The following is a 13905-nucleotide window of genomic DNA, read 5'->3' on the forward strand; positions in this document are numbered from 1 at the left end:
TTTATTATCTTACCATTGTACCACCCGCTGCGTGACTGCAGTGAGATTATGCGACCAATTTGTTCACCGCAAAAGGCTGATGCATCCTTGCATATGGCAATGCTGTCAGTCGACTCGCATAACGCTCCGTAAGCCTCGCACTGAGGCCCTACTTCTTGAATCTTGGAGCAGACTGTGGAATTGAAGCCGACGCCCAGCTTCGTTGCCACGCCATCAGGAGTACATCCAAACTCATAGTTGGACGTTGCCAGATCAGCTCCAAGTGTGCCGATAACCGCGTTCACGAGGATGATGGAACCGAGTGGGTTGGGAATTGCTCGTGCGGACTGTACGTCGGATAGACCTGCTAGCTTGTGCATGAATGCAGGAGCCCATCGGCCCCCGTATGACTCACCGGCAATGTGCAACACATTTTTGGAGAGCTCTGGGAACTCTTTGGTGACAAAGTGGTGCAAGAAGTCGACAAAGTCTTCAGTGGCCGCCTCGAGCGTCCTCACTCGGTGTTTGTCACCACGGCCGGCCGTGGAGAATCCGACGCCGCGGGCTGGCTAGAAAAGAATGATGACAGATGAGTATCACGGGAAAAGATGAGTGAGGAATCCTGCCCAAGACATAGAGAAAGACACACTTACTCAAGTATAAGGAGGTTGGCATGCTTGGCCCAGTGATACGGGTTGTGATAAGTTGAGTTGTCGGTCGTATTAACCCAGCATGGGCCGACTTCGGTAACGGCAGCTAGGGTGCTGGCACCTCCGGGTCCTCTTTCAGGTTCGGAATCTGTCAGCATGGGGTTCTCAGAGTACAGGAACGTGAACAAGGCGCACCCAGTCAGCCAGACAAGAAGAGGATCATGTTCAGGATCGGAGGCGCTCGAAAATAGCCCTGCAGGATGTGGTGACTATTAGCAACAGTTATATGCAAGCTTTAAGAAAGAAAAGAAAAATTTGGGCAGGAACACCAACAATAGAAAAGTTCCTTGCCGTGACCGAGGCCAATCGATCCAGTAAAGTGCTTTGTTTGCGCAGGGCAGACGGAGTCGTCCAACTGTCGATGCGGAATTCCGACGCCGTTGTCTGCCGGCTGCGGCAAGGCATCAGTCCTCCCGCCTTGCAGGATGGTTTGCGATGCGAGCAATGCCGTGGGGAAGAGTAACATGTTTATGCCTGAGCGCGATACCGAATTGCGTAATGGTCTAACAGCAGAAGTTTTAGGAAAGCTATCGGGCTATACTTCAAGAAGTCTATATGAAAATATATCACGTCGAGCCCTTTTGAGTTGAGGCAACTGGCGCCGCTAACGCGCGGTGCTTACTTACCCAATTTAGATATGGAACCCTGTCCATGATTGCGGGGAAGGAAGAGCGGCAAAGTACAGATATGTACCAAACAAAGCTTATTAGCTAGTTTAGTTTTGAGGGAGGTGGTTTGGACTTCCAATTTGAGGTTGGCTCCTTGCGATGAGTTCTAGCTGTGACATTACGTTCTCGTCGACTTGACTTCTCGGAGTGCTTACAAACTCTACAGTTTTAGGCGGGATTGTAATTGAAACACACCATGTCACTACTACGTATGTAGTTCACCAAGCAACAACGGGTTTTTGAAGCTACTGAATCCCGTCCTTACCCTTCGTTTTAATTACATATAATCCTATATCAAGATATTACACGAAGCCTTATCGCCATATGGATTGTCTTGATTATAATGTTACCAAGCGCAATATTTACTATCGACTCTTAAATCCGCGCCCGTTATTTCCGTCGCCTAGCAGAAAGAGGACAGGCGCGCGAAACTTATTTACCGTGCTTAGACGGAAAAGTATATTAGAGTACGCATGATAGGTTTTGCTGAGATGATTTTGGAACCAGGAAGACATGAAACATATGAAGTTCATCACCTACCTGTATTGACATTTTTTGTGTCGGCAATTGCAATTAGGCATGCAATGTTGTCCGATTTAACTACGTTTCAAAGAATTGAAGAACTATAAGGTTTCTTAAGGGTCGTGAAGATGATAGAGTAAATGCTGCAATTAATTGATTCCAGGGGTCTCCCGTGTTGAATTGAATGCCTGGTACATAGATGCTTGAATAAAACAAATGACATAAATATATGACATCGTAAAGAAATCACAGTTTCAGGGCAGATAATAGCCATATTCTATATGATTTCTCTGGCGACACCTTCGGAGATGACATGCCCGAGGCAAGACAATCCGTGCCATTTTGCCGTCATACAAGGAACGGGCGAGAAAGAGGGCTTCGCTACTCTCTACAACATTCAGTTCGGTGTGGACATGGCCCGGCGATGGTCGGGCCGGGGGGGGGGGGGGGGGGGGGGGGTCCGCTATGGCTACTAGGTTAAGTGGTTTTGAGATGCACGCGGACCTGCGCCACTCCGCTACCTGATCAGCTGGAATCCACACGATCAAATACAATCAATCCTTCAGCAGATTCACCACGTAAGACACCTGCCAAAAAAGAAAGAAAGAAAAAACCAAGAAAAGAAAAACGCAAGACTTGATATATGGATATATTTAAGAGCATTCCTTTCATGTTTTCAGCAGTGCTATCTATCCTCATTGAGCTATTTTCTTATATTCGTTTCTCACAATGGACAACATCAAGGGCGTGGATGGCTTGGCCGTCAATACACTTCGCGCTTTATCAGTACGAAATACCATGTCTACTCTGTTATATACAAGACCATGGAGATGTAGACTAATACCAAGTATCACAGGCTGACCTTTCTTATCATGCCAAGTCTGGTCACCCCGGAGCGCCTATGGGCATGGCTCCAATGGCCCACGTCTTGTTTACAAAGTTTCTAGTATGTTGGTTCTACCTTGATGAGAAAATAGACCCGGTTCACTCACGAGATAGAAACTCAACCCAGCTACTAACAAGGCCTGGCTGAACCGTGACCGGTTTGTGCTTTCAAACGGTACGAAACCCCCTGTTCCCGCCTCCAAGAGATATTGAACATTGTAGGACATGCATGTGCTCTTCAATACGTTCTGTTGCATCTTTTGGAGTACGACATCTCCATTGATGATCTGAAGAACTTTCGGGTATGAAAAGAATCTCCAATCTCGAAAGGGACATGGAGAGCGCTAATCTGTTCTCAGCAACTTGGCAGCAAGACTCCGGGCCACCCCGAGAGCCACGAAACACCGGGCATCGAAGTGACTACAGGACCGCTAGGTCAAGGCTTTGCCGCGGCGATAGGATTAGCTATTGCACAGTCGCATATGGCTGCTCTCTACAACAGGCCTGGATTTGATCTTTTCGATAATCGCACCTTTGTCTTCTTCGGCGATGGTTGTGCAATGGAGGGCGTCGCCTCAGAAGCCGCATCGTATGCCGTCACCATGCATTCAATTGAGATTTGCAAGTATTAACAGATACATTTCAGTCTAGCAGGCCATCTTCAATTGGGCAATCTCATCGCCTTGTACGATGACAACTCCATTTGTATAGGTATGCTAATTGTTTGCAATGAGTACAGACACAAATGATCTTGATGTGCTAACAGCCTGAATACGCACAGATGGTAGTACGGAATCGACCTTTACCGAGGATGTTGACAAACGCTTCGAGGCATATGGTTGGCACGTACAGCGCGTAACTGATGGTATAACAGGCACCCTCTCATCCAATTCATACATACTAACAGTCACCAGGTGATTCGGATCTCGCCGCTATAGCTGCTGCAGTCGAGAATGCCCTAGCTGTCAAAGATAAACCTTCGATGATCAGGGTGAAAACAACCATTGGATACGGATCCAAATTACAAGGCACAGCAAGCGTGCACGGAAACCCACTGAAAGTGGAAGACCTGGAGACCTTCAAGCAGAAAATGAAGCTTAGCAACGAGCTATTCTTCGTCCCCGCTGAGTATGTCTTTCCCTCAATGGGCCAACAGGGGCTGACGTGACGATTGAAGAGTACAAAGCATTTATCGAGAAACAGCCAAATCTGGAGCCGAAGCTGAATCACGTTGGAATGATTTGTTTCTCCGATATGGGAATGCGCATCCTGAACTTCATCTCGAGCTTCAGAGGCGGATTGGTGGTGACCTTCCTGACTGCTGGGAAACACAGGTTGGCATGCTTTCATCTCCATCTCCAGAGCCTCACTGACCTTGTCTTTTAGTTGCCCGTCTACACTCCAAATGACAAGGTAAGGGTTGATCCACTTTTAATGTCTTTGCAGGTGGTTTATTGACACCGATAGCCCGTTGCTACTCGAAAAACGTCAGAATTTGTGCTTGACGCCATATACGCGCACATTCCGGAGATCCTGTCTGGCTCTGCTGATCTCACGTCTTCCAATCTGACTCGATGGAAAACTGCTGTTGATCTTCAAGCGCCCGTGACCGGCATTGGTTCTTTTGAAGGACGATACATAAGATGGGGAGATAAGTAACCCTCACTGTTATTATGATTATCCGCTAACTTTTCATTACTGAGGGAACATGCGATGTGAGGCATATTGAGTCGTGAGAACGTGTTACACTACTGACAAGACTAGGGGCGCTGCCATGAACGGAATTGCAGCGTATGGTGCCAATCTGATTCCCATCGCTGGGACATTTCTCAACTTTGTATCTTATGCTGCACCCGCGTTGCGGCTTTCGGCACTCAGTCAGCTCCGCGTCATCTGGATTGCCACCCATGACTCGGTGCGTCACTAGCATGTACCCAAAAAAAACTTATCCTGATGATTGAATAGATTGGCCTCGGAGGCGACGGCCCTACGCACCAACCAATCGAGACATTGGCGCATTTCCGCTCGGTGCCAAACCTGAATGTTTGGCGCCCTGCTGATGGGTATAGTCAAATCTCTGCCCCATTCCTCGATCCTGGCTTTTGCTAAACAGTTATGTCAATCAACAGGAATGAGACGTCTGCCGCTTACTACACGGCATTAATGTCCAAAACTACCCCAAGCGTGCTCGCCCTTGCCCGCCAAGATCTCCCGCAGCTCTCGGGAAGCTCTAGAGAGAAGGCGGCCCGTGGGGCCTATGTACTACTGGAAGATGAGAAAGCCGCCATCACGTTGGTCTCGACAGGCTCAGAGGTCAGTCAAATGTGGCCTATGGATGCGTATGTAAACTAACACGTACAAGGTCTCTTTGTGCTTGAAAGCGGCAGCCCTTTTGTCGAGCACGCATGATGTCAAGGCCAGAGTTGTCGTAAGCCTCTTTCTCTTCGCATTCTCTTGCATCCAGAAAAAATTAACTGGCGTAACAGAGCATGCCATGCATGGAAGTTTTCGACACGCAGCCTCTCAGCTATAAGCTTTCCGTCCTGACCCAAGGATTACCAATTCTTTCGGTCGAAGCATTGTCGACGAATGTTTGGAGCAAAGTGAGTAATTTAATGTCCAGCAAACATTCGACGGTGACTAACAAATAGTTTCACAGTTCTCACATGAGCAATTTGGTATCAATGAATTTGGGTTAAGTGGAACCGCAGACGAGTAAGTCAATGAAAATGTCGACATGTTTCCGTCAGTATAGCTAATACCTGTACAGTCTCTTCAAGGCATTCGGGTTTACTGCAGAGGGCATTTGCGAACGTGCGCTTCAGGTCATTGACTTTTACCGTGACGTACCAGCGATTCGGTCACCAGTTCTGACTGCATGGAACCGTAATATTGCCCTTGACTAGATCTCGATCCGGATCAGACGGCCCTGGTAATGAATTGGACGCCCTCGACGATGCATAACGGCGTCAAAGGTCCGGCCAAGCACCGAGCCCAGGTCTCAGCGTTTTGTCGTACCTACACCTAACTTTTCAATAAAAGATTTTGACTGCCTTTAGTTGCACTAAATTGAGTTCTCAGTCCTCCTCTCTCACCACCACATCACTCTGTGGATGGCCACCAGAACCGATTTCTAGCTTTCAACATCAAGTGAATAGTAAACTCATTCTCTCTCCCCAACCTTCTCCGTAGACACTCTAAGTCCTTAGATGTACCTACTTGCAATGAAACCCTGCTTCAATAGTGGGTAATATTCTTCCTTCACAAACAGGTTTCAAGTGGCATTCGCTCAAATGATTTGCGAGGGATGCTGTTTACATTACTTTAGCTAGACTAAACACTTTTCCACAACTTTATTTGTTCTTATTTTCCTCCATCCGAATGGATTAGCCTAAATGATGTCTCCGTCACCGGGGACAACATGGCGATCAATAAATGGAACATGCATTCAACCATTATTGTCGAAACATTGAGTCAGAGATTTGAACTATCTGTTTGGCCTAGTAAGCAGCTACATACATTAAACCTTGAGATAATACATGATTCGCGAAATTTCAACTGGTACAAACAGTGTTTACTCAACGTATTCCACGTGTCCAGCATCCTTCTTAGCCACAACTTTGCTAGAACCTTGATCGTTAGTGAAGAGGAGTTTGCCAGCCCCAAACAATTCCACCCGTGTCTTGCTGAATTTCCTTGCCGAGACCTTTTGAGCAAATAATGCGTCCAATTCTGCATAGTTGCGCCCTTTTGACTCGGGAAGGCGGAAAAAAGCCCAGATAAAACACAACGCACATAATCCCGCGTAAAGAAAACCAGATTTGGCTTTCCAGTTCCAGGCGCTGGGGTTGAGCATATAAGGGATAATGATGTTCATAACAATGTTTATGATGTTATACAGGTTTCTGCCCAGAACCACGGTCCGGGTACGCAGGCGGCTGGAGGGCATCTCGGGGACAAGAGCATAGCACACTGGGCCGACCGTCATGTCGTAGACGAATGTGTAGACAACCATCATGGATGCGACTGCCCAGGAGGTGGCGGTTGTCGACGACGGGATCCCTAGGCAGCCCGTGACCAATAGAATAATGAACTGGGTGCTCAAGCCGGCCAGATAGAGAGTGCGACGTCCAAACTGACCCATGAGAAACCAAGAAATGATTGTGCCAATGGCACCCATTCCATATTGACCCATGGCAATCGAGAAGGAATTCTTGCTATCCAGACCAGCTTGTTGGAAGAAATATGTCGAGTATCCCATGAACCCAGATCCGGATAAATTCTGGATAGCCCAAACCATGCAGGTGATTTCTGTGCGGCGGAGATCGGCGCCTTTGAAGCAGTCCCAGTATGTCGCTTCTGCCTCCGAGTTATTCTCGTACAGGTGTGTGTAGTGCATCATGGCCACGGCCGAGTCGACATCAAAGTCTGGATCAGCTTTCCGTGAAGTCAGCCGGGTGACGGCTAGCTTTGCATCGTCCAGGCGCCCTTGTCGAATTAACCACCAAGGCGACTCGGGTGCAAACAAGACACCAATTGCGATTGGCAAGGGCCATATCCACTGAATGGCAAAAGGGGCTCTGTATGCCCAGTCGGAGTCTTGACTATCCAGAAATGCCCGAAGCACGCCTTGACCTAGAAGTGTGCCGAAGATCCAGCACAAGTTGACATATGTGGTCAAATACCCACGGAGTGACACGGGGCAGACTTCAGACGCATAGACTGTAGTCAAAGTCTGGAAAACACCCCAGGGTATACCGCATAGTATCTCGCCAACTTGCAGAACCTCAACGCTCGGGGCAAAGAAGAGAATAAAGATGAGACCGGTAAGGAGAGTCAAGGACCCAATCAGTGTCCTGCGGTATCCGAAGCGCTCAGAGACATAGCCGTTGATGAACAGCCCGATAATCTCTCCAACGGATGCACCATTGGCCAGACCAGCTTGCCACGCCGCGGTCAGTTGGTATGAGCCATCGGGTTGGAGCTGTCCGTAGCGCTTCTGGAAGGGCGCAAAGGCAAAAAGACCTTGGAGGAGATTCACGTCGTACCCTTCCATGATGATACACGCCGAGATGATGGCCGAAAATGCTGTTGCTTTGGGATAAAGTTTGAGACTCTGCCAGAGAGTCATTTCTGCCTCTTTCTTTGCAGCCTCGAGAGCTTGCTGTCGGCTCTCCATGTTGTTCAACGAGGCTGTGGGGTTGTCAGACTTGGGCACGTCACCGCTCAGCCTCTTGGGCAGAGGATCGTCATGCGCCGCGGCGGCGGTGGCATCACTGCCGGATGACTTTGAAACCGGGACTTGATCAGTCATGTTGACTTATTCGAATCAGCGGTATGCATAAGTTTGGTTGTCAAAAAGAGTCACATTTGGGTAAGGGAATAGCTGGCAATTAATACTGCTGTCTACGATACTCGTCAAAGAAGCAAAATAATCGCCTCACTTAGCGTGTGGGGACCCCGCATCCCCATGGAGAAAGAATGATGTGATAACGTATGTTCGGTACATGGTTAGCGGAGCTTCATTGACAATATCAAGGTCTTTCACAACCTCGGAGGACGGCAGAAGTGACGAACGAGGCGGCCCGCCTTGAGAGCGTCTAGCGGATGTGCATGAATCAATTACCTCAGCTGAGAGATCCATGCTTGAAAAGATGGAGAAGACCAATCGAGCCAATGGTTCATGTCATTACATACTAGGTATGTAGCGCCGACCTAGTTACGATCAACTAGAACTATGAATCAGGCGGGCCGCTGGACATCGCTCATGTGTGAGTTCCAGGGTCAACTTAGGGCAGGCGGGCCGCCCGCGATTCTTCCCTCCGAGTTGGCTGCTACCATATTACTATGTCTGGTTTGATCTTCACACTATCATTTGTGTGAACATCGGTGGAGCAATGAACACATCGCAACCGGAACAACTGATCAGTCTATTGCAAGCTTGATCTTCGCCGTACGGGTACAAATATTACGATATGGACCTATGCATATTTATTGCAGTCTGGCAGACCAGTTCATTCACTTGATCCAATTCGCTCTGCAATTCTGCCACAGCAATCTCAGTATCGTATCCGGACACTTTGGAAATACAATGGCCACCAAGACAACAGCTCGTCCTCTAGAGGGGAAATTTGCCATAGTGACGGGTGCGTCCAGAGGTATGTTGACACATGTGGAATGACAAGGCCACCGTCGAGCCCTCGAACTAAAAAGTTTCAAAATAACAGGCATTGGAGCCGCGATCGCACGCGACCTCGCTGCCAAAGGTGCCAACATCTTGGCTACGTATACTTCCGATTCCTCGACCGATCTTATCAAGGCGCTGTGCTCTGATCTCGAGTCGACCCACGGCGTCAAGGCTGCCCCCGTCCAATCCGATCTCAACGATCCCGAAAAGTCGAGTCTCGAGATTCTCGAAGCAGCAAAGGAATTCTCCTCAAAGGTCGGAGGAGGAGAACTACAAGTCGATATTCTGATCAACAATGCTGGAGTCGGTGGCGACTACAAGCTGGGCGAGGTTCCCGTGTCCGAGTTCCATCGCATGTACGGTGTCAACGTCTTGGCTCCATTATGCGTGACACAGACTCTGTTGCCTTACCTTCCAAACGATCGGTCTGGACGTATCATCAACATTAGCAGTGTGGCGTCCAGCATGGGTTTCCTGACCCATACTCTATACGGCGGCACCAAGGCGGCTCTTGAAGCCATGACTCGCACCTGGGCCCGTGAATTATCCGAGCGTTGCACAGTTAATGCTGTTAACCCTGGGCCCGTGGAGGGCGACATGTACTTTGCTGCTGGCGAGAAATTCTGGAAGCAGCTCGAGCCTTTTCAACTCAATTGCCCATTGAGCGCCGTTCGCCCAGAGGTCGACGATCCCAAGCTAGTGAAACTGGCAAACGAGAAGATGGGTGGTCGTAGACCAGCGTACTGGAAAGAAGTCGCCGCTGTGGTGGGAATGTTGTGCGGACCAGATTCAGCCTGGACCACCGGCAGTGTTATCTGCGCAAATGGAGGATTCAAATTCCAGACGTAAAGTGCGAGTTTGATCAAGCAAAGCACTATTTGATAGAAACCAAATTACACGCCCTACACTTGGAATGCGCTATAATCCATGTTTGGATCACTGCATTGTGTTTGTCTGTTCCGGCGTGATTGTATTCTAACTTTGTTGACGAATCTAGCCTCATCTTTGTGATGATATATAATCGATATTGATGATCAACTAAAACTAAGAAGACTTTGAGTGAAAGTCTCGCACTTTAGAATGACGTTTATGGAAAGTGCACTGGCTTGAAATCGCTGCGACAACGTCAGTTACATGACACGCGGAGCCCGGGCGGCCCATAGCTACGGTCTATAGAAGTCGATTTCATATGCCAATGGAATACAATGGACTTGTCTAATTAATCGCGATGGCTTGTACGCTTCGACCAAACTGTGTTTAGTACTGAACCAATGTGAAGAGGGGGGAAATGTACAATGTTGCACATGGATTAGAGCCAGTGATGTGGATCCTCGGTTCAGTACGGAGAGTCTCCTGGCGGGCCGCCTATGCCGCTGGCCATCGCGTTCCTGCGGGTACATGATCAGCTTAAGTCAAGGCATGGTTAGCGCAATTTGGCGGATGCGGCTATAATCTTGGAGTGCTGGACTAGCTCATGGCGGGCAGCATCCATGTCGCAACGGCCGGCGAGAATTTTCGCAAATTATTCAGCTATTCTCAGCTAAGCACGATATCCATCTCCGTGTTTATAGCCATGTTTATAGCGATGTAGAGATAGTATCGGTCTGTCTTATTGTGGTTCGTCAACCAACACTCGTACACCCTGCATGCACATGACCAAGTCACTATTTTGTGGGATTTACTAGGATTGGGACATCTTGGGTGGCTTCTTGTGATGTGAAAACAACACTCTTCAAATTCCGTCAAATGCATAAAATTCGGACTACAAAAATAGCTATTCGCTTTCATTCCAACTGTTGTGCCACTCTCTAGCTGTATCGGTTCATAACATTGCTGTTTCAGGCCATGAGCTATTACCTATCAATAAGAAGCTTTGCAGTATCACAGATGAAGTAATACGCTTCGTTTTACTCAAATACAATCCTATACGAAAACACCATACGAAGACATGTGGTCGTATGGATTGTCTTGATTGTGACATTACCAAGCGCAATGTCCACCATCAACTCTCAAATCCGCGCCAGTCATAAAACTGCTCCCGTCGCCCAGCAGAAAGAGGACAGGCGCGCGAAACTCATCTACCGTGCTCAGACGGAAAAGCATGTTATCTCCCACCCACTGGGACTCCATGCCAGGCTTTTGCAGGGCCTCGGCGGTCGCGGCCGTCCTGATATATCCTGGCGATAGCGAATTGACACGGATCAATGGCATGGAAACCCTAGAACCCCATTCGGCAGCAAGTGACCGTGCAAGCTGGTGGACAGCGGCCTTGGATGAATTATAGCCGGCCGTGTCGACACCCTGGATTTTTTGTGGTTCTCCTCTCAGCATCGCATCATTTGACAAGTATGGATTCTGAGATATGCATGCAAACGTACCTTGTTGGAGACATATCCGCTCATGCTGGCCACTAGCACCATGCTCGCAGTGGTATTGTGCTTCATGACCTCTCGAGCAGTTGCCTGCGCAACGAGAAAGGTGCCAGTGACGTTGATGTCGAGCAACCTCCTGAATGAGTCGGCTGGAAATTCGGTTGCCGGCCCATTGTCAGAGACGCCGGCGCATGCCACCAAGCCGCGAATCGGAAAACGGAGGTTTTGGAACTTGGCAAAAGTATCCGTCACTCCCTGCGCGTCTCTCACGTTGCACTGGTAGTATGAGACATTACCGCTGTACTTTTCAGCTGCTTTCAAGACTGCGTCTACGTAGGAATTGAGCGACTTGATGTATGTTTTGGGAAGAGTGTTGATAACCTACCCCAGTCTGACGACTTTGGCGAATCCACGACGTCTAGGCAAATGACATCACCCCCCGTTTCGAGAATACTGGCAGCCACGGTGGTTCCCAGAAAGCCACTGGCACCGGTGACTGTCCCATGAGATATGAGTGAGCAGGGCTTTGCGAAATTATATCATGACGAAATGCCTACCGATAATGGTCCGGCCATCCAGTCGAAACAGGTCGGCTATCGGAGCCGAACTGTTTGCCTGGGATTCTTTGGCCTCCCGAAATTTCAGTGCATGCACGTTTTCTTCCTTCATCGTATATCCCTTTCAAATTGTTTCCAAAGAAAAGAAGTGCAGTTCGCTCCAAGATTGGTTGTACTGATTGCGTTGCTCAAGTCCACCAGGCGGCTCGAAGCAGCGCGCTTTATACTGGCTACCTAGGTACCTATACACGAGCCAATTCATCACATCTACGTCGCCTCCACCTCCGCACAAGCAAACCATGAAATTTCCCCAATGGAAGCAGCCAGTGTAGCGCAAGACTGCATCTTTCCTGTGTATGACTTGCTTATTCTTGCGCTAGGTGCATGGTGATTGCGGGGCGCGTAAAATAGCTCCAGTTCCACTGGGGATGTATGCGGAGATCGGGCGGGCGGCGCGTGGCGGCAAACCCGCCGCACATTTGTTTCAGTTCACTGACCAGCATTATGGTGGGTAGGACGGGCCATGTCTTCTCCTTTCAAAGTTTCGATGTGGTACTTTTCGCATGATGCATCGACAATTCGCTGATGATCTGGAGTGCGTGGAGACACTACAGGTCTATGAAGGATTTGCTAGATCACCTTTCGTCATCATGTGGACGGGACCATAGTCGTTCCGTTTGGAGTGTACGGAGGAAGAGCCCTGTCAATCTTTGGCGACAAGTGGCAATTTACAATGCAGCACCTGGCATGTCCGATTTTGGCTTACACGAACAGCGAGGAAACATCGCTTCGGCAGCCAACAGAAATTTCCAACAAAGTGTGAGTTTATCCGTAGACACTGACTAATTGCATACCTCGTTTCCCAAACCTCGTCGTTCCTCATGTAATTTCTGACGAATTGATCAACATATTTGTCTTGTCCTTTAATGCTGATAGAATCAATAGCATGGATTCGACGCAGGACCCAGGCACAGCCCAGCGACGAATCATTGTCATGGTCTCGGTTTGGATTGCCCGAATATCCGTCACCAGATGAGCTAGACAAGGACTCAGTGATGCCAGTGTCAGAATTACCGTGACAGCAAATGCGCTTGTTATTGTTTGCGGTCAGCTTTCGTATCAGATGGCCGGACGAGAAGAGTCAGAAAAAAGGAGAGTGAGCAGAGTTTGATGCTCAGCGAATGACAGGACACAAGGAACCTACGAGTGAATAATGATCTCGGTCGACGCTGATGGCTTTTGCAACCTTTTGGACACGATTTTGAGATAGCAACGACAGCTCTCGAGACATCTTTGACAATAATCTGCCAAAAGATCCGGTAACGTACCCGAGGGCAAAGCAGAAACGTAGAGTAAGCAGGGGCGAAATATGATCTCCCTAGTCGAGTAATAGCGCAGCAATATGATGGTGCTGCCGAGCCTGTCCTCGGATATGTCCCCTAGTCTAGGCTTGATGTTCAGCGGCAGCAAATCGTACCAAGCATCCAGCTGGCTGCTCAGCTCTACAGAGATCTTCATCACGGAGCTTATAGACTCGAATGAGCTCTCGTTGTGAGAAGCACTCCGCAGTGCTTGGTGGTGCTCACGATAGGCTGGTTTCCGTCTTTCATCGTACATGGCGTGATGAATTCGATTCAGCAGGCGACGGGCACTGATTTCCGCTAACCAATACAGCAATACTGGATTCGGTGGGTTTTCACAGAGTGGTAATGGTATATCGTCAACAATCTGCTCGATACCACTCCGAGGTAGGTGATGCTCTGCTAAGAGATCACTGACTTTCTTGTCAGATAGGGGACAACATTTCGACGTGTCTATTATCTACTGACCACTCAAGCACAAATATCGCCCAACACGTCTTGATAAGCGTTTGGGATAAGTCGTTTGGATGGTTGAAGGGGCCCATCTGTCTGTTTACATTGAGTTAGAGGAAAAGTAACAAAGCTGAAACATTCTGGCTTACTGAATCCACAAATGTTGTAAGTTGGTAGAAGCCATATGAACCAGCCTCCAAGATTGCAACGG

At 48.6% G+C, this 13905-nt stretch overlaps 2 protein-coding genes across 2 annotated transcripts; one reads left to right on the forward strand and one right to left on the reverse strand.

The window, feature by feature from the left end:
- Positions 1 to 4: 4 nt before the first annotated feature.
- PFICI_03871 (uncharacterized protein) lies at positions 5 to 1155 on the reverse strand (the record flags this gene model as incomplete). Its single annotated transcript, XM_007832452.1, has 4 exons — positions 5 to 27; positions 68 to 492; positions 633 to 882; positions 963 to 1155. 4 exons carry the CDS (start codon positions 1153 to 1155, stop codon positions 5 to 7), a joined length of 891 nt encoding a protein of 296 aa, XP_007830643.1.
- A 1453-nt stretch (positions 1156 to 2608) lies between these two features.
- PFICI_03872 (transketolase) lies at positions 2609 to 5670 on the forward strand (the record flags this gene model as incomplete). Its single annotated transcript, XM_007832453.1, has 18 exons — positions 2609 to 2665; positions 2736 to 2825; positions 2879 to 2939; positions 2987 to 3066; positions 3124 to 3353; positions 3411 to 3475; positions 3546 to 3629; positions 3679 to 3892; positions 3942 to 4098; positions 4151 to 4177; positions 4232 to 4419; positions 4529 to 4679; positions 4730 to 4827; positions 4894 to 5077; positions 5127 to 5192; positions 5251 to 5367; positions 5424 to 5479; positions 5535 to 5670. 18 exons carry the CDS (start codon positions 2609 to 2611, stop codon positions 5668 to 5670), a joined length of 2061 nt encoding a protein of 686 aa, XP_007830644.1.
- Between the last annotated feature and the right edge of the window lie 8235 nt (positions 5671 to 13905).

Source organism: Pestalotiopsis fici (assembly GCF_000516985.1).
Source record: "Pestalotiopsis fici W106-1 unplaced genomic scaffold PFICI_Scf_2, whole genome shotgun sequence".
Classification (NCBI taxonomy): domain Eukaryota; kingdom Fungi; phylum Ascomycota; class Sordariomycetes; order Amphisphaeriales; family Sporocadaceae; genus Pestalotiopsis; species Pestalotiopsis fici.